The 19,860-nt window shown below is 34.4% G+C and overlaps 2 protein-coding genes across 2 annotated transcripts; both read right to left on the reverse strand.

Annotated features, from left to right (window-relative positions):
• Positions 1-580: 580 nt before the first annotated feature.
• On the reverse strand, positions 581-5,078 carry HELRODRAFT_169584 (hypothetical protein; the record flags this gene model as incomplete). The annotated part of the gene is made up of 6 exons (XM_009015427.1): positions 581-699; positions 822-841; positions 1,932-1,974; positions 3,713-3,865; positions 4,032-4,306; positions 4,969-5,078. The coding sequence occupies 6 exons, from the start codon at positions 5,076-5,078 to the stop codon at positions 581-583; spliced, it is 720 nt and encodes a 239-aa protein (XP_009013675.1).
• Positions 5,079-7,781: 2,703 nt separating this feature from the next.
• On the reverse strand, positions 7,782-10,953 carry HELRODRAFT_169585 (hypothetical protein; the record flags this gene model as incomplete). Its single annotated transcript, XM_009015428.1, has 4 exons — positions 7,782-7,963; positions 9,767-9,851; positions 9,910-10,074; positions 10,918-10,953. The coding sequence occupies 4 exons, from the start codon at positions 10,951-10,953 to the stop codon at positions 7,782-7,784; spliced, it is 468 nt and encodes a 155-aa protein (XP_009013676.1).
• Positions 10,954-19,860: the final 8,907 nt, after the last annotated feature.

The following is a 19,860-nucleotide window of genomic DNA, read 5'->3' on the forward strand; positions in this document are numbered from 1 at the left end:
AACTTGTATGATGGGTTGTACACGCACATGTGTTTGTGCGGATGTTTGTATAAGTTGCATTTGGTGTTTGTATTATATAATGCCAGTGCAAATTTGTACTGTACTGTAGTGAATGAACGCGTTTGTTTAGTTAATGTAATGTGTGCATGTGATATGCGTAGACTTTAATATTTCTTTAGTGTACCAATTGTGATGGGAAGGATGACGATGATAACTATTTGATGACAGCAATGTCCAGACTAAAAATTAATTACGATAACATGTAGACAGCATGACAGTTATAGTTTTTGTAACAGCAGTTTTGACCACATTCGTCTCATTGTACGTCTATGTTGGAATATTTCACATTGTCAAACATAATTTGTTGGTGTTTGATTTGTTTGTTTAATTTGAACGTGCAGCTTCACTTTTTACCAAAACAAATAACTTTAAATGTAATCCGGTAAAGAGAGATGTAACTGAGGTATCCGTAATAATCGATTCTTAATATCTAATCGATATCGTATCGATATGAAGGCGAGTAATTAATAACGAATCATCTGTTTGTCGGAAGAGGTCTTGCCTCCTTATTGGTTCCCTATCAAATGGGCGTCTCCAGTATGGGCGTGGTTGTAAATTCTATCGAATTGTGATTGGACGAACCGGCCATCACGTGATTGTCAACAGCCAATCTTACGTCGAGTAGAGGGCTTTCTCTTCCTGAAATCAAAATTTAGCTTCGCAATGTCGAATCGATTTATCTATTGAAATAAAAAAGTAAAATTGTTAAAACGAATAAATAAACAAATTTTAAGAACAAAATTTTTCAAAAACAATCTAACCTTCAAGTGCTCTCCCAACACTGAAAAATGATGAAAAGAATATGATAATGATAATAATGATGAGAACGATGTGATGGTTAGAGATAAGCAAAAATGATGACAACTTGAGTAATAATTATGACTAAAAGTAATTAAAACTAATTTAAACAAAAACGAATATAATATAGATTGATAGATGTTGAAAGTTAATAAAATTAATGATGATAAATTATTTAAGTACTGAAAAACAATTGGTTATCTTTGATCATAATTATCAACTTCGCAGCCAACATTACCATCGCGTTTTTTCATAATTTTTTTGGGTTGGTGCTTTTGAGAGCTTTTAAAAGGCGCTACATAAAATACACACATAAATACACACATAAATACACACACATACAAACATACATACATAGATACATACATGCACATATACAAGATGCAAAACTTGCAGAGGCAACAAACACATCACAATCTTCCATCTTGTAAGCACGTCACATACGGTTAAATAAGTAAGGCGTTTAAATATTTTCAATTTTTCTTAGTCGGCACGCCATGCGTACTGTACAAACAGACATCGTAAAATTTTGTTTGCTTGCATGTATATTTATGTATACCGGGTACTTCATAGCTTGTATAGACACATGTCTGTATTTGTTTGTGTGTCAAAGTTGTACTTATTTGTGTTCAGTCCTATAGACCCACCCTTAGGTGGGTCTATAGGACTGAACCCCCCCAGTGAATAATTTTGTTATAAATAAATTTAAGTTTAACCAAATTTAAACCCTCCGACATAAACAAGTTAAAGTTTTGCCTATGTTTGTGTTTACGTGCATATACGTATGTGAGCGTATGTGTTTGTAAGTGTATGTGTTTGTTAGTGTATGTGTTTGTGATTGTATATGTTTGTTAGTGTATGTGTGTTTGTGAGTGTATGTGTTTTTGAGTGTATGTGTGTTTGTTGAAGGATGTGTGTTTGTTAGAGTATGTGTTTGTTAGTGTTTGTGAGTGTATGTGTTGGTGAGTGTATGTGTTTGTGAGTGTATGTGTTTGTGAGTGTATGTGTGTTTGTTATTGTATGTGTTTGTGTGTTTATTTGTTTGTGAGTGTATGTGCGTGTAAAAAAATAACCTTGTGTTGATGGTCATGGTGGCATCATCGGCCTCTTGCTTCACTGTGAAGTAATTTAAATAAACGAAATTGAAAGCATTTTAAAGTAGTTTAAAATAAAAAGTTGTCGGTGTGAGTTGGGAGGAGGTGAATGGAGGAGACGAACGTTTGCTTCCAAGCATATCTGACGGAGCAAGTATGGAGAGGAAATATGACGCTGTCACTAATGTTATATTTGACTCACTTTTTCTCTCCCTCTCTCTCTCTCTCTCTCTTCATTTCTATTTTAATTTATCTTTATTTCAAATTTCTTTTTTGCTATTTTTACCTCCAGTCACAATGACACTTGCATGCGGCGTACTAACTGAAAAAAAGGAATTTATTTAGTAAACCATAAAGATGTACTGTACCCACGCACTCTTCAAATACTTCTCACCCCTCACCACAATGGACACTTGCTTGCACTCTTAAGTGCAATTTCACTACACTGTATACAATCTTAATATGTACGTAATGTAAGTTCAATTCATCCACTTAAAAAACATCAGTACCACATACAACACATACATACATACATACAATACTTTCATACATTCATACAACACTTACACACATACATACAACGCATACACACATACAACACACACACATGTGTATGTGTATGGAGCCCACACATACACTACAAACAAACACACAACGACGCATACATTCCACAGCCAGCAGTGCATACATCATTCTAAAAAACTTTTCCTCCTCCATCTCTTCCTCTTCATCTTCAGTGATATCATCTTCATCATCGTCATCACTGAAGTTTTACTCATTCTCATTACTATTAACATCATCATCAACAACATCCTCTTCATCAACAATGCCATGTCTTCTTATAATTATCATTATCATCATCGTCCCTGCTATTTTCATCACAACTATCAACATCATCTTCATCATCGTCCTCATCTTCTTCACTATCTTCTTCTCTTCCTCATCAGTATTCCAACAGCTACGCTCGCTCGAGACTTTTCATCGTATCCATGGATGTACTGCTGTACTCCCTCACTCACACACCACACACACACACACACACATGCACACACACACTTTCACATGCATACAAAGAGATGGTTTGGTGGTTAATGTGTATAAATATAAATAATAGACACACTCAACATAAAATATTTACAAAGCACGCAGAACATTAGAAAATTAGGCACAGTCAGTCTTTTCCATGTACATCCTCCTTTGAAAATCTTTTCTAAGAAATAATTATGAAGGGAGTGAGCTGGTGAGAAGGCATGCAGTAGCACATGTATACACATACAACTCAGGGCAATTCATTAAGTATTCAATTACGTGTTCATTGTATGCAATGTTTCAATACACTTGTTATCAATAGGAATGAAGAACATACATATTTACAAGTGTGTGTGTGTGTGTGTGTGTGTGTGTGTGTGTGTGGTGTGTGGTGTGTGTGTGTGTGACAATTCGTAACATCCTACAAGCATATGACGTATTTGCTTCCTTAATCAATTGGGAAATGGTTGAAAATGTAAGTTTTCGTAAATAGACTGGTTGGTGTTTGGAGTTTCATTGTTTCATTTTAGTTAAAAATAAAATTACAAAGATATAACAAAATGAACAAGCAGCAGGTGAACACAAAAATCTACAACAGGCACAACAAATGTACAAATACGACGAGCAATCAAACACAACAAATGCAACAAAGAGACAATACAACAAACATACCAACACAAAAAAGAGACAATACAACAAACCTACAAACAAACACACCAAACATCACTCACATCTCTTCTTCTCAACTCTTTTTAACTTGCGTTTTTTGAACTGTTTAGAGAGGAAGATGGTGCAGACCATGCAGCCAATGAATGTGGTCATCGAACCGACCACTGTCCCAATGATGCCAGAGGTGGAGGCAGTGATGAAACCTATCATAGGATCTAAAAATAAATTTGCGTGTGTGTGTGTGTGTGTGTGTGTGTGTGTATCTGTATGTTTCTAATTGTGCATATGCGCGTAATATGCACACTAATGAACTTATCAACTAATACGTTGTATGTCAGAGTTATTGTTGCAACTGAAATGAACAGCCCCAACGAGACTGACCAGAAGTATTGAACATGACTTCGGCACTCGGCAGACTTTCAGAATTGTTGCTGAGCGATATGACCCTAAAGAAGTAGCTGATACCCCACGATGGTCTCTTCCAGATGAAGTACGTGGTCGGAGCGTTTACATTTTCGGTGAAAGGCACCCACGAACCGAAAGTTCGGTATTGGACCGTGTAAGCATAAACGGGCAGGGGGCTGTTGACAGGGGCCGACCAGCTGATGTGCAGACTTCGTTTCAAATCCAACCCATCCTTCGCTTCCTTTTCCAATCTGTTTGTGTATGTTTCAAATGTGTCACTGTTATGGTTGTTATCTTCAGTTTATCAAACACAACCTGTAATTTAAAAAAAGTTTACAACTTTTAAAGCTTTGAAAAAATTTATTTGACGCAACTCATTATTTTTTTGTTGTGATTCCTAGTGTTAGGGAGACGTAAATTCAGCTTTCCACAAACATTCAATGTAGGCATACGCTTAATAAGTGATACAAGTGCATGGTTGTGATGAATGGCCATGCATTCCAGCCCGGTTACTACAAAATCCCATCGCTAACAACTACGATCAACAATCGAGGAATTTGTGAATAATTTCAATTTCCGCTCACTTCTACGACCATCCAATGTGCACAACAAATAAATGATCAATCACTCAACTAATTAAGCAACCACTCATTTAGTCAGCTTGCCAACCAATCACTCAACCAGCACAAAAATCGACAACTAACCGACCACCAACTGACTACCAGCCGACCACCAACTGACCACCAACCGACCACCAACCGACCACCAACCGACAACCAACCGACCACCAACCAGCCACTAACCAACCACTAACCAACCACCAACCAACCACCAACCGATCATCAACCGATCATCAACCGACCACTAACCGACCACCAACCGACCACCAACCGACCACCAACCGACCACCAACCTGGCTTTCCTTGCTTCAGCGGTTTCTACTTTGCTATCATTTTTTTCGTCTGGTTTGGCGGTAGGTTTCAGCGTGGGTGGCTTCTTAGTGGTTACAAATTCGTGCCACATGACTGCTAGGTTTGTTGGAGGTTTTGGTCGTAGAAGTATATCTGGGAAAGCGTATTTGTAAATATTATACAGTCTTCTCAGAAAGCCTTCACTGTATTATTATCTTTTACTATTTTTTTAAAGCCATCTTAAAATGTTTTGCGAGTTGTTCACATCTGTGCTTAGTAATTTTTGTAAGTATTTACAATATAAAATTCCAATTTCATACAGTATACACCAGCAAACTGTCACACGCACGCACGTACATGCACGCACAACATACAAACACTTCCAACTAACTCATCGTAGTGGCTGAGTTGTGGTGGGATGTCAGCTGATTAGGCGATGACGTCGCTGAATCATCTACTATGACGTCATGATGAAGATGACAATGACGTGATGATAATAATAATAATGATGTAAAGATGACGATAACAAAAATGATGACGCGGTGATGATTATGATGTGAAGAAGATGGTTATGACGTTGATGATGATGGCATTGTTTACAATCATGGGACAACGGCGCCGATTATACGTGCCGATGATGATAACAATTACAGCGATGTAATTTGACACTGATGATGACGCTGATGACGATTGAAATGATGATGATGATCCAGATGATGATGGCTATGACGATGATAGCATAGTGATGATGATGAGGATGATTATTGAATTTTTCATTACGACGACGACGATTACGACCGTTAAGGGAAGATGAGCATGACGATGATGAAGCCATGATAATGGCGCCTGCGGTGGTAATTAAATAGATGACCGTAATCTTATTCATATTCCCCGATCGGAATTAATACTGTAGTAGTCTCAGTGTAATACCGATACCGACACTTACTATACTGATACCGATACTCACTATACCGACACTTACTATACCGATACTGATACTTAATACACTGGTACCGAATTTTACTATACCGATAACGATACTTAATACACCAATACCGATACTTACGATACCGATATTTATTATACCGATACCGATACTTATAATACCGATACTAACTATAGCGATACTTATACTCACTATACCGATAACGATGTTTTTGTATTTACCTTTTGTATTTACAACGGATGTACTTATTTACTTCTTCTAATTTTTACTTTCACAACGTTACATTAAAACGTTGAACGGTTTACAGCTACATTTACTATGATTTCTTACTTTTTTAACTATTATTACTTAAATACTAAAGCTATATAAGCATAGCGTTAGTATTTAAGTAATAATAGTTTGTTTGTGTTAATGTACAAACTGAAAACAAATGATAAAAGTAATAATAACGAATGGCAACTTACCAATCTTTCTCTTCGGTTGGTAGACCATGTTGTCCTCAGCTGAAACAAGCACAAAATTTGTTTGTGGTGAGTGTAAAAATCAATCACAGACACACATACACACACACACAAATACACACACACAATACACACACAACACATGCACATAAACAAACACACACACAACAAAAACGTCATCAGACAAAACAACAAAACCAAAACCAAACTCAACAACTCGACAGCATCAATTTCTAGCGTCAATTTTGTCGTCTCCATCATCGCCATTCCAGAAAATCGATATTGAATACCGGCCGCAAACACACAACTGCAAAGATGCAACCGCTCCTCAACACACAACAGCATCAATAACTCTGTCGCCGCCCGTTAAACAACATCTTCAACTGAGTGAGTATAACATCATTTTCACCTCGATGATAGTAGTAATCACCATCACAGTATTCTTTCAACATCGCCATCATAGTCGTCGTCATCATCGCCAACAACAGCAGCAACAACATCGTCCGTCTAACAGCCACCACATCATCTGCTTTGTTATAAGGTTACTGCCAACAACAAGCAACAAAACAGCATCTAACAACAACAGACTAATGAAACTAATGAGTTACGCTTATGTAATGGCAGCAGCCAATTTACACGTAATCACAACAACAACAACCAGCGCACGTAACACCACCAACAACAAACAAATACAACAGCAACCAACACAAAAACAACAGCCAAGAGCGTTACCACCGCTAGACAGAGGATGTTGAAAAGGAATAAAACGCAATTGTTAAGCGCTAATAAAGCATTGTAAAATCCTTGCGAGTTTTAGAACGCGCCCATTTACTGCAGAGTTGTTGTTGTTTACATTTGGGTATGAACAACATTTCTCGCGGGAGCACTTTGTTTCGAGCAGTGCCGAAAGTTACTATGCATTAATGTCGAAAGATGAAAGCTTGCTCGCTTGCTGGATTGATGTCTGCTATGCTGCATACTGCTATGCTGTTCGTGTGTTACTGCTACCACGAGCTGATGTTGCGGCTGCCACTGTTGTTGCTGCTGCTACTAACGCGACTGCCGCTACTGCTGGTGACAGTTTATTATTTCAATTATTCGCTAGCAATATTAGAAACATAAATATGGAGGATTAATATGGTAGCGTTGTTTTGATCGTTAAGATGATGATGCTAGAAATTGTCGATGGAGTGTAAAGTATGCTTCAATTTTATTATTTTTTTTTCATCATTTCTGTACAAAAGATTTCACTATCTGATTAAAACTTTAATTCATAGGCAGTTATTTGCGTGAGGCATGTTTATTTTTGTATAGCAACATCAATTTTTCATCATCAAAATCATCACCTCTCATCACGGCATCATCACATCAAATAACATCACATTAAATCCCAGCACATTAAATCACATCAGAGCAGGTCCAACACACACACAACACACAAACACAGTGCTTCCAAGAAATGTCTCATGATCTCAATGAGGAATACTTCGCCTATGTCACCATGGAAACCAAGAGCATCAAAGAACTCACAATAATTAAACATTACTGAAGCCATTATAAATATGTGCCTATGTCTGAGTGTTCGCGCGCCTGTCTGTCTGTGCATCTTTGCATGTGTGTTTGTGAATAAATAATAAATGCATGCTTTAACGTATTTGATTGTTAAACTTTTTTTAATAGCGCGTGTGAATGTACGTACGTGTACATTGTACAATTCGCAAATGTTTTCTAACATTAAAGTATGTGTACGTGCAGATGTTGCGTTTGAAGATTTATTATAGTAAAATAAACGTGATTGTACTGGCAAGTACGCAAAAGACTTATGATTGTGTGTACTTTTAATCGCCTGCCATTCCGATGAATACATATACGTAACAATATCCGGGAACGACATTCTTCCGCAAATATTTTCGCATACGCAGTCATGAGTACACGCGCCTGATTAATTAAAATTTCAATCTTCACTTACAATGCGTGTTCCCCTTTGTTGTTTGTGCATGTGCGTGTGTCTGTACAAGCGTATTTTATCGGTCAGCGTTGCTTATTTGGTGCTTATACATGTTGTTTTAATATATGTATGTGTGTATTGTATGTGTGTGTGTTGTATGTGGTGTGTGTGTGTAGGTATGTGGCTTGTTAACAGTTAATTTATTTTGGGACTCATTCATTTGACGGAACAAATACTCAAGTCACATGACATATTGCTTTATGTTAGTTGGAGTGAGATGGTGACGATAGTAGAAGTGAGGAGATAATGAAGAATGGTGAGAGTATGATGATGTTTACGTTTACCAAAGATAATGAAGCTACGAAATGTTGGGGAATGTATGTTAGACGATGACGGTAACGATGATACCAAGGCAAATTTAATAAATAATTAATCCAATTTTGGCAAATTCTGCTAGACATAAATATATCGTCTAGCGAACTCGAATTAATGCTGAATTATACGAGAGCTACAGTTGCAGGGCAGGCGTTGCTGAGTTCAATGAAAAGAAAATGAATGGTTTGAACGGTTTAAATTTTTTAAATTTATCATTTTTTGATTACACTTTTGATGATGTCTTCAAAAATGACGAGAAGTAATTAATATAAAGAAGTCATAAACAAATTTGCTTCTTCAAATGTCATAATAATTTGACATTAATTAGTTTGGTAGACGTTTTTTGACAATTTGCCGTTGTAATAATTGTAATTTTATTTTTGTTACAATTCTTGTAAAATTTAATTATTTTAATGTTTGCAAGTTAATTTTTCATAACTTTGTCTCATAACTCTTTTAACCTAAAAAAATTTAAACATACGTAAAATTTAATCAAAGGGGCGCAAATGAGGGATTTGCCCAGGGTCCTCTCGTTACCGTCAGATATGGTATACGATAGTCGACAAACTTGATTGAGTGGACAGACAGGCCATCAGGATAAACTCATGAATCCTAGAAACATCGCAACGCAATTACAAATAATATTTTCTTAAAAAAGTTTGTTTCATTGAACGTTGTCGTACAATAAACTGTACACCATTAATTGAGATATTTTACGCATAAGTCAGTTAACTACACAAACTAAAATACAATAAAATTTTTATAGAGATTCAATCAGTTGTGGTTAGGCTTCATTGACAAAGCATGGCGAAGAAACATTTCAAAAACTTTTACTTTACATGAAATGAGTTGCTGATCAATTTGCCAACGCAATTTTTTTATCTATCAAGGAATAAATAATCATTTCACACTGTTACACAAACATCCAAATTTTAACCACCACCATCATCATCATCTTCATGATCCTCATCTTTACCAGCCTCTCATCATCATCGTCGTCGTCATTACCATCATCGTCGACACCATCATGCCAAATGTCTGTCAAAATTTTCACCACCATCAAAACTAACTTCTGGTATAGATTTCATACTCCGTGCTCAGAATGGATCTGTTGGTCAGTTTGGAATGTGCCTTGATGTAGACGCTGTACCTGGTCTGCGGGGTTAGCTGGAAGATGGTGATGGTGTTCGAGGCGTTCTCACTGATCTCGTACGTCCTGGTAACGTTGCGGATGAATAGCGACGATGGTGGTGGCGTTAGTGTCGACTGCGATGACGTCGTCGATGATGAGGAAACGTATGATGAAGAAATTGATGTCGTTGCATGAGGTGTTGAAGTTGTGGTGGTCGTTGTCGTCTGGAAGATTTGGTTCTTTATTCTGTTGGGGGTTGGTGGTGATTGGAATGGATTGATTCGTTGATGAATGAATGAGTGAATGAGTGAGTGAGTAAATGAATGAGTGAGTGTGTGAATGAATGAGTGAGTGAGTGAACAAAACGTACAGATAAATGAATGAGCAAAATTATTAGATAAAATGGTGCTTGCAGTAATAAAGGTGATATTGTTGTTGATGACAAAGATAACGCTGACGAGGCGATCAAAACGACAATGACGATGATGGAGATGATGATGATGATGGTTTAGATGAGAATGATAATGATGTAGATGAGAATGATGATGATAATGGTGATGACAACAGTGATGACGATGTAGATTAAAATGATGATGAGTATTTTGGCAATTGTACCAAAAAATGACTAAAAAAATTTTTATAATGAAAACGATAATTGTAATGATGATGGCTATAATTACATAAATACAATAAAGATGATGATGGCGTCAAAAATGTTAACGACGACAAAGATGATAATGACGAAAATGATTATGACGTCAGTGACGCTGACGATGGTGGTGATGATGATGAGGAGGAGGAGGAAGACAACGTTGACTGAGCCTCTCAATAAAACAATATTGAGCCATAAATTTATATAATTGGTCGTTGAACGGCCGTTATTATCGCTAGTGCATCGTCGTCATCATCATTAACATCATATCATCATCAACATCATCATCAACATCGTATCATCATTATTTTCATCATATGTTCATCATCATTTACATCATAACCATCATCATCATTAATATCATCATCATCATATTGTCATCATCATCATTTACATGATAATTGTCATCATTTGCATTATATTACTATCTGCCTAACGATTTCATCATAGTCACCATCATCACAGCCGGCCATCATCATTGTCATCGTTATAATTTAGTCCTCATCATCATGTTTCTCATGTTCGTTATCATTTTAGGAACCGTAATTGTCATCAGCATCACCATTTTCAACCTCACTATCATAATCATTTTTTTTTGTTGCATCATCATCATCATTCTCGTCTTCATTATCATTACTACCAGCATCATCATCATCCTCATCATCTTCTCCACACTCTCCATCATAGTTGTACCAAGCGTTAAGTTCTTGTCAAATATTTATAGCTGCAATCAAAATCCGCCTGAATATTTAACGAGATTTCTTTGGATATGTAAGGCATGGATAGGTAGGTAGGCGGATGGATGAATAGATAGATGAATGGATGAATGAAAGAATGAATGACTGGATTGATAGATGGGTGGATGGATGGTCGAGAGGTTGGTTGAATAGATGGATGGTGGATGGGCGAACGGCTGAGTGGTTGGATGAATAAATGGATCGATGGACTGTCAAAGAGATAGATAAAAGAAATACATGCAAGGAAGAAGTGATGAAAATATAAATAAATAGAATGATAAAAATATGGAGGAGAGGTTGTGTTCTGCCACTTTGTGAACATATTTTTAAGTTCTTTCAAAAAACTGTTGTCAAACTATTTTCAATATTCTAGTCTATATATTTTTTTTGAACGAATATTTTCTTGTTTGGAAGTTAATAAATCCAAGAGTGAGTGAGTCACTTCTGAATGAGTGCATTTTAAATACTTCAATAACAACAAGTAACGACAATCTGATCACTAGTTTCAAAAAATTTATAAAATAAATGTAATAATAGTTATCAACGAAAAAGTTTGACTGGAATTAACACATAAAAATAATCTACGTCCTGTCCATAGTAATCCATATCTAGGTGTAGGCGTACTCTGTAATGTTTGTTTTTCATGGCACGGTCAGCCACCTTTGTAATAAGCTTTGTTGAGAGTTTACGGTGAATGTCTTTATTTGCTCGCCGAAGATAGCGAGAGGGGTAACATTGTTTGAATGTTATAATGATCGGACGGATGAATAAATGGCTGGTTGAGGAAATTGTTGAACGATTGAATAGCTAGATGGTTGATGAAATTGTTGAATGATTGAATGGTTGGTTGTTTTGCTTAGATGAAAGATTGAATAAACTGGTTGAACGTTCGATTTACTGAATGAAAAAATTGTAATTTAAATATTTTTTTATAAAGTTTGATATAAATTGCTGATAGTTTAAGAATTTAAAAAAGGTTAAAACAAATATCTAATTAATAAAAGAATTTGCTGGACGGTTTGAATAATTATTAATTTATTGATTTATTGATTGAATAAAAATTTAGTTTAAAAAAGATTACACAAATAATCTCAGTGAAGAATGAAAAACCAAAGCAAAATATGGACAATGAAATGAAAGGTCGTGAGATGTTAGCCGCTGGTTCGGAGACTTTCCAATTGCTAATTTAGATAGATAGAGAGAGAGAGAGAGAGAGAGAAAGAAAGAGAGAGAGAGAGTTAAACGTCATAGTTAATAGTTGAGTTAAACTTCATAAGTGAAATAGTGTGACGGATCTTGTTTTAAGTGTGTCGTCTAGACATTAAAATACAAATTTTTTTGAAATTTTAAAAATAAATCTAAAAATCTTAAAATGAAAATATTTAAAAAAATTTGAAATAAGTAATAAAATACTCTAAACCTGAAACAATAAAAAATATTTATCCATCTGCTTAAATACTAGAGATAAAAGTTAACAAAGATCAAAGTTAACACAATAAAATGAAAGATCAGGAAATAATGGGACAAAAAATAACTTTTTCATCTTTATACATATGCGTTAAATGATGTGGGCGTCTGTCTGTGTGTATGTCTAAAGTTGTCGGTGGGTGGTGTAACCATACCCCCAATAGATGTTTTTGTTGGGGTTAAATTAAAATTCTTCACAAACCTTTATTTAAATTTATTTTTGAAATTTTGCAGTTGCAGGTACACAAAAGGGAACAATTTTGCAAAATTTAAAGAAAATACTGGTTTTATAAAAAAAATTTTAAGCCAAAAAAATAAGGTCAACTGTTTCTAAGAACTCATCTCTTGCCCAACGTGAAATTTTTTAGCTGCACTACTAAGAGTAACACGTATACAAAACAGTCGCGAACCGCTGAATAATTTATTTAATTTAAATAAAACATACTAACACACATATATACAAACACATATCCATACAAACACACATACATACATACAAACACACATACATACATACAAACACACATACAGACATACATACAAACATACATACATACAAATACACATTCATATAAACACACATACATAAAAACACACATACATACACATGCAAACGCGCCGAAGTGACAGTAAAAAATAAATTAACATCACACATCTGAGAGGAAAGTGATAATGAAAGAAGGAGGTGTGATCCTGACATTTGTTAATTCGTCCATACATCCATCCATCCATTCATCCATCCATCCATCCATTCATTCAGTAGTTCATCTGTCTATCCATCTTTCCGTCCGTCAGCCTCTCAGTTCATCTATCCATCCATTCATCTATCCTTAAATACATACATACATACACACACCTATCATTATACCCATCTTTCTATCCATCCATCCATCCGTCCAAACATCCATCTTTCATCCACCATTCATTAGCTCATCCATCCATCTATCCTTCCAACTTAATCAGCATTGAGGGATTCCGTGGTGATGAATTTTGAAAATATAATCCAAATTATTCCTCAATGTATCATCATCCTTATTCTTAACATCATCATCACAATCATCATCACCACCACCATCAATCATCATAGTAGAATTCGTCCTTCTTCATAGCATATCGCGGGGAATGTTGGGAGGAATGAAAGAAGAGTGGACAGAACACAAATTTTCAAACATCAGGATGCTTTGAATGGAGTGAAACAGCATAGATATGCGAAAGGAGTAGTTGATAACAGAAAAATACTGAAGAAAAAATAAAAAACAAAAGATAGAGGAGAGAGAGAGAACGAAAGAAAGAGAGAAAAAAGAAGAAAAAGAAAGAGAGGGAAAAAAAGAAAGAGAGAGAAAGAAAAAGAGAAAGAGAGAGGGAGAGAGAGAAAAAAGAGAACGAGGGAGAGATAAATATAGAAAAATAACCTAACCTAAAGAAAAAAGTTTAAATGGTGCAACCACGTGAACAATAACAACATTGCAAGACATGACATGATGACAGAGATGAAACAACATCATCAGGGCACATCAACAACAATGACAACGAAAACAACAACATAATTACAACGCATTTATTATTACAATAACAACATCATTACAACAACATCAATAAGACCAATGGCAACAGAAGCAATGACATCAACATCATCGAGGTTACAATAGCAACGTCATTACAGCAACGGTCAAGCTCACAATAAAAATTACAATTGTAGAATGGCGCAATAAAACTTAAAATATTGAGATGTTAAAACTACTATGGCGACATGGACGTTGTGATCATAACCGTAAATATTTACGCACGCACACGCTCACTAATAACTGAAATTCATAGAGTTTACAATGCATACTATTATATTACAGCACAAAACAACAAACGTACAACAACAAACAAATAACAAATTAACAACATCAACACATTAATAACAACAACAACAAACAATGGCACCAGACACCAGTACAGCGACAACAACAGCAACAACGACAACAACAGCAACAACAAAAACAGCCACAACTTACATGACTTCGAATCTGTACTCATCATCTGGGAAGTCCTTGAGGAAGGGAGGCAGCCAGGAGAGTTGGATGCTGGTGGGGGTCGACTGGGCCTTCAAGCTGTGTACTGACAGTGCCTCGTCCGCTAAAACATTTTGAAAATACATTATTATTATTTTATATTATTATTAATGTTATTCTTATTATTATTAATGTTATTCTTATTATTATTAATGTTATTATTATTATTATTGATAAATTAATTTTCTAATAAAAATAAATTTTATAAATTATTTACATTTACTTATTTACACTCTTATATATTATTAAAAATTTTCGATTGATTTCATTTTGATTTTATCTTCTTGGTCAATAAAAGATTGTTCCCATTATTAATGTTATTATTTTTTTTATTATTCTTAATATTATTGTTGTTATTATTTGTATTTTTATTATTATTAATATCATTTGAGAATTTATATGGCGTCCTTTATATAACTATGTTTAATATACTATACATGTAAATAAATAAATATATGAAAAAAATATTTATATCATATTTATGTGTGTGTGTGTGTGTGTGTGAATGTATGTGAATATATGTGCGTGTTTACACCAAATATAGACTTTCACGTAATAATAAGCAGACGAGTTTTCCTGCAAAGTTATGAATATTTATGAGATGACGTTAGTCATGGAGTTGGTCGCTAAATGAAAAAAATTAACGCGTATGTGTTTATTCATGCTCACACACACACACACGCACACACATACAAATACACACACGCACGCACACAATCCATACACATTCACACACACTTCATGAAAAACGCAAAAGAAAGAATTTTTTTCTATTACTATTTTGTGATTTAAGCAAATGCAGTTACGGTGATTAAATTAGAACAGAATAGTGAGAAAAAAAAACCAAAGAGTAGAAAATTTCTTCTCTTCGAATCATTAACCTATGGACCTCAATTATTTTACACAACCTTCTCTCACTACTACCACAACAACTGGCTGTGTAGGTCATTCAACTTTTATTTTGGCAGGTTTGTTGCATGTTGTTGGCCAGCATCAAAAACAGTATCACCAATCCTATCTTCACCTTACCACACTTATTTAATCCTATCATCTTAATATATATGCAAACTTCAGCTATATTTCTCTCTCTCTCTTTTTCTTTCTTTCTCTATCCCTTTCTTTCTTTCTCTCTTTTTCTATTTTTTTCTAGATTTCTCTGTCTCTCACTAACTTTTCTTTTCATGTTTTGTTTTATTTTCAAATTCTTCTCTTTCTTTCAATAATTTCTATTTGTATTTCAACTTTGCAAGTTTGCCAAACAGTGTTATTAGTTTTATTCTAAAATTTTACAAACTTATTATTATTAAAAAGAATGCGTTGTACATTATTGTAATTTTATATTTTTAACATATAATTTTTATAAGATTTAATAAGTTTTAAAAGCTAATTCTAATGGTCATCTCAATTTAAATTATTTCAAGATAATATAACATTATGAAATTATATCACGTAGTGGGCGGTGTGGAGGATCAGTGGTTAAGGTCACCTGGAACCGTTACGCAGAGATCGGGTTCAAATATGACAAAAAAGATTTTCTCTTATCACATGCACTCATATACGCTGTATGTGTGCTGTTGATTTTGTTGACCTTTAACTTTTTTGTTTAAGATAATGTAACAGAATAATAAAATTTAAATAACTGGATGATGTATTATGATGTAATGTTAAATATTTTTCAAAATACTTTAAAACTTTTCTGAATAAATGCGTATGGACACATTTCAATTTTGACTGAATTAAATGTAGTTAACTAAGGCGAGCATATTCACAGCACAGCACTGTACCACTAGGTATGCAATATATTACATTGTAGGCTTCTAAATCTACGTAAAAACCGTTTATTTTAATAGTTAGTAGTTAAACTAGGAAGTAAATGCTAACAGAAAGTCAGCTATTAAAATCTGAAGTGAAACATTGGCTGTATGAACTATATACAGAAATGAATCGGATGATGGAAGTTTGTTCAAAATGGTTACAACGTTTGAAACAATAAATAAATTAAACAAAATTAAAAGTTTGATCATAAGATCACTAGATGAAATAGCGAACTGATAACATAGTCTTTTTTGTCTAGAATAAAATATAAAAAAGAAATTAAATTTAAGATGGACATAAAATTTGATAAAATATGATTAATCAAGCGGAGTCAAATTTCACATGCTTCGCATAAACATTTTTTCATCTATCTTATGATGACCTTAGTTATATAATAATTTTATTAAAATATTGAAAATACTAAAACTGAAATTAGATGAAATATGATATTAATTTATTATAAAAAATTTTCGATTCTCCTCTCCAACACAAAAAATATTTCAGCATTTTCAACATTAGGTAATTCACGATACTTGTGGTAGGACTCGTGATTTAAATTCATGGCACACAGACCGTTTAATGCAGGGTTTAAAGTTCAAAGTTTTAAAAACACCTAGACATTATATTATCACAAAAATATTTAATCTTTTGATTATATTAATTTTATATGTTAGAAGAAATTTAGTTTTTTCATTAAATTAAACAAAAACAAAAACCGTGTCATCAGTATTGTTCAGACGTTAAAATATTTAACATCAGGTACGTAACTGAGCAAAAATAAATTACTGCTTATAAGCATTTATAATAAAACATTTACACACTCGGAGTTTCAACACTTTTAGAAATTTTGTTGATAGGAAGACTGTAATACAATTGATTGAACAAGTTTTTGTTTGATAGTTCGATGTATGTGTGTGTGTCTTCAGGATGTTGTACACGGGACTGGGCAGTATAGTTTTGTCTACTTTGAACGATTCGCTCAACAAAACGATTACTCTTTCTCTGTTAGTTTCTAAATTTCTTTGCAGCCATTTATTAAATTCGTACATGCAGTAGGTACTTTCAAGGAAGTGTGGCGTCCTAAAACAAACAACTCGCTTACTGGCATAGATTGCATCAAGTATGTTTTCCTCAATTGAGCGACCCCCAAGAAAATGTTTCTCGGGGGGGCAAGGTTTGTAACCTTTGAGTTCTAATAAACTGAAAAGCGCAATTCCAATTGATCGGTCTGGATTGGCGTTGGCACAGCTGATGAAGGCATCGTATAACATGTTCTCGCCTGTGCACTCACTCTATCGAGAACGTGAATGTTCAAATGAGTGTTTTATTAATTTAAAAAAATACCAATACCGCAATGAGTAAAACAGTAAAAATTGGAATTAGTATGTTCATGGGAATTTTGTTTTTTTTGTACGATATATGGATCTTCACAAAACTCCACATCATCAACAGAGAAAATATTTTTGTTCAAAAGTCTTTCAAGAGTTCGGCACAAAACACTATTCGGATTCAGCAAACTTATGTTTAGTTTTGCTAAATTTGTCATCCACGACTTCAGCCATTTATTTTCACATGAGCAATCCCAAGAGTTGTTGTGTAAACTTATAAGCATCAGTTTGAACGGACCACTTGTGCTAATCAAAAAATCATTCGGTACAGCAGTTAATAAATTTGAATGCAAATATAATTCTTCCAGAGCCGTAAGAGACTTCAGAACATGAGAATTGAGTGCTGTGATTCTTTTATGGCTGAAATTTAGTACAGTTGTTTTGTTCAAATATAATCTATCTTATATCGGAATTAAATTTATATATTACATTATTACGCTTCGAAGTAAAATCGTCTTTAGAAGTGCAGTTGTTCTTTAAGACCAATTGTGATGTCTTACAATTATTGTAGTATATCCTGAGTTTTATTTTATTAATATCATTGATTGGTGTAACAATCCTTTTTATGATTTGTTTACGGACGACTTTGTCTATTTTATGTGCAGTTGGCACAAAATTTCTGTAATCTGTCAATAATTTCAAACACATCCGCAGTGTACAAAAGGAAAAAATTGGTCCAAAAACGGATCCCAGCGGTACACCGTGCTCCAGATATTCCTTAGTAAAAAACACATCATGAACCAATAAAGTATAAACCCCAAATAAATATCCAACAAAGACAGGAAAACTATTAATTTTGTTTGAGCTCCTTCCATCCTGGACAAATTCAAATGCAAAAAAACTCATGACTGAACAAATATCAACTACACAGAAATACACACAAACACAAACAGACACACGGACAGACACACACATATACGCACAGACAGACAAACACACAAACAGTCACACGGACAGACAGACACAGACACAGACAGACAAACAGACACACGGACAGACACACACATATACGCACAGACAGACAAACACACAAACAGTCACACGGACAGACAGACACAGACAGACAAACAAGAACAAGAAGCAAAGAAAGACAAACCTCGAACAATAAGGATTGTGGAGGTGATGATGCTGGTGAAGATGTTGGATGCGGTGCACTCGTACAGTCCCTGGTCAGTTTCAAGAAGGTTGACCAGCTTCAAACCATCTTCCGTTTGGAGACTTCGCGTCGTGTCAATCCCTCTTGATCCAACCTGGTTTGTTGTCGTAAGTATTTTGGGTATTTGCAGCCTATTTTAGTTTTATTTTTATGTGGTAGTATAATTTTTATTAGTGTTTTTGAATTGAATTTTGTGTTTGTGTCTACATTTAAATGATTTTCTAAAAAATTTTTGATTTGAGGTATATTATTATTGTTCATGTAATTTGTGTATCGTGTATGTGGTAAGCCCGTGTTTGAGTTTATGCGCGCCTTTATCTATAAGTTATATGCGTATGTGTATAGTTGTGTTATTAAAATGGAACCACTCACTAAAAGATAAAGAAAAACTATGATTTTTATGTTTGCGTATCATCATAAAATAGGTTTGCTCATTTGCAGATCCAACAGTTTATTTCAAATTATAAATCATTCTTCAATAGAGTATGCGTTTTGTTGGCTCTTTAAACTGACCTGAACAATGCTCGGTTTTGTTTCTGCACTTTAAAATGAACTTTATACGTGTTATGCTAAGTGAATTTTCAGCTATATAGATTCATAATATTCTATATCATGACTAGACTAATCTATAATATTATACTCATATTTCATAAATAAGTAAATAAATGATTTATAAATAAATCCTTTTTATGCTAGTTTGCGTATCTGCTCCTGTTCTTCTACTTTTAAAATCAGGGTTGTTATATCAAAGTATCGC

This window comes from Helobdella robusta, assembly GCF_000326865.2.
Source record: "Helobdella robusta unplaced genomic scaffold HELROscaffold_16, whole genome shotgun sequence".
NCBI lineage: Eukaryota > Metazoa > Annelida > Clitellata > Rhynchobdellida > Glossiphoniidae > Helobdella > Helobdella robusta.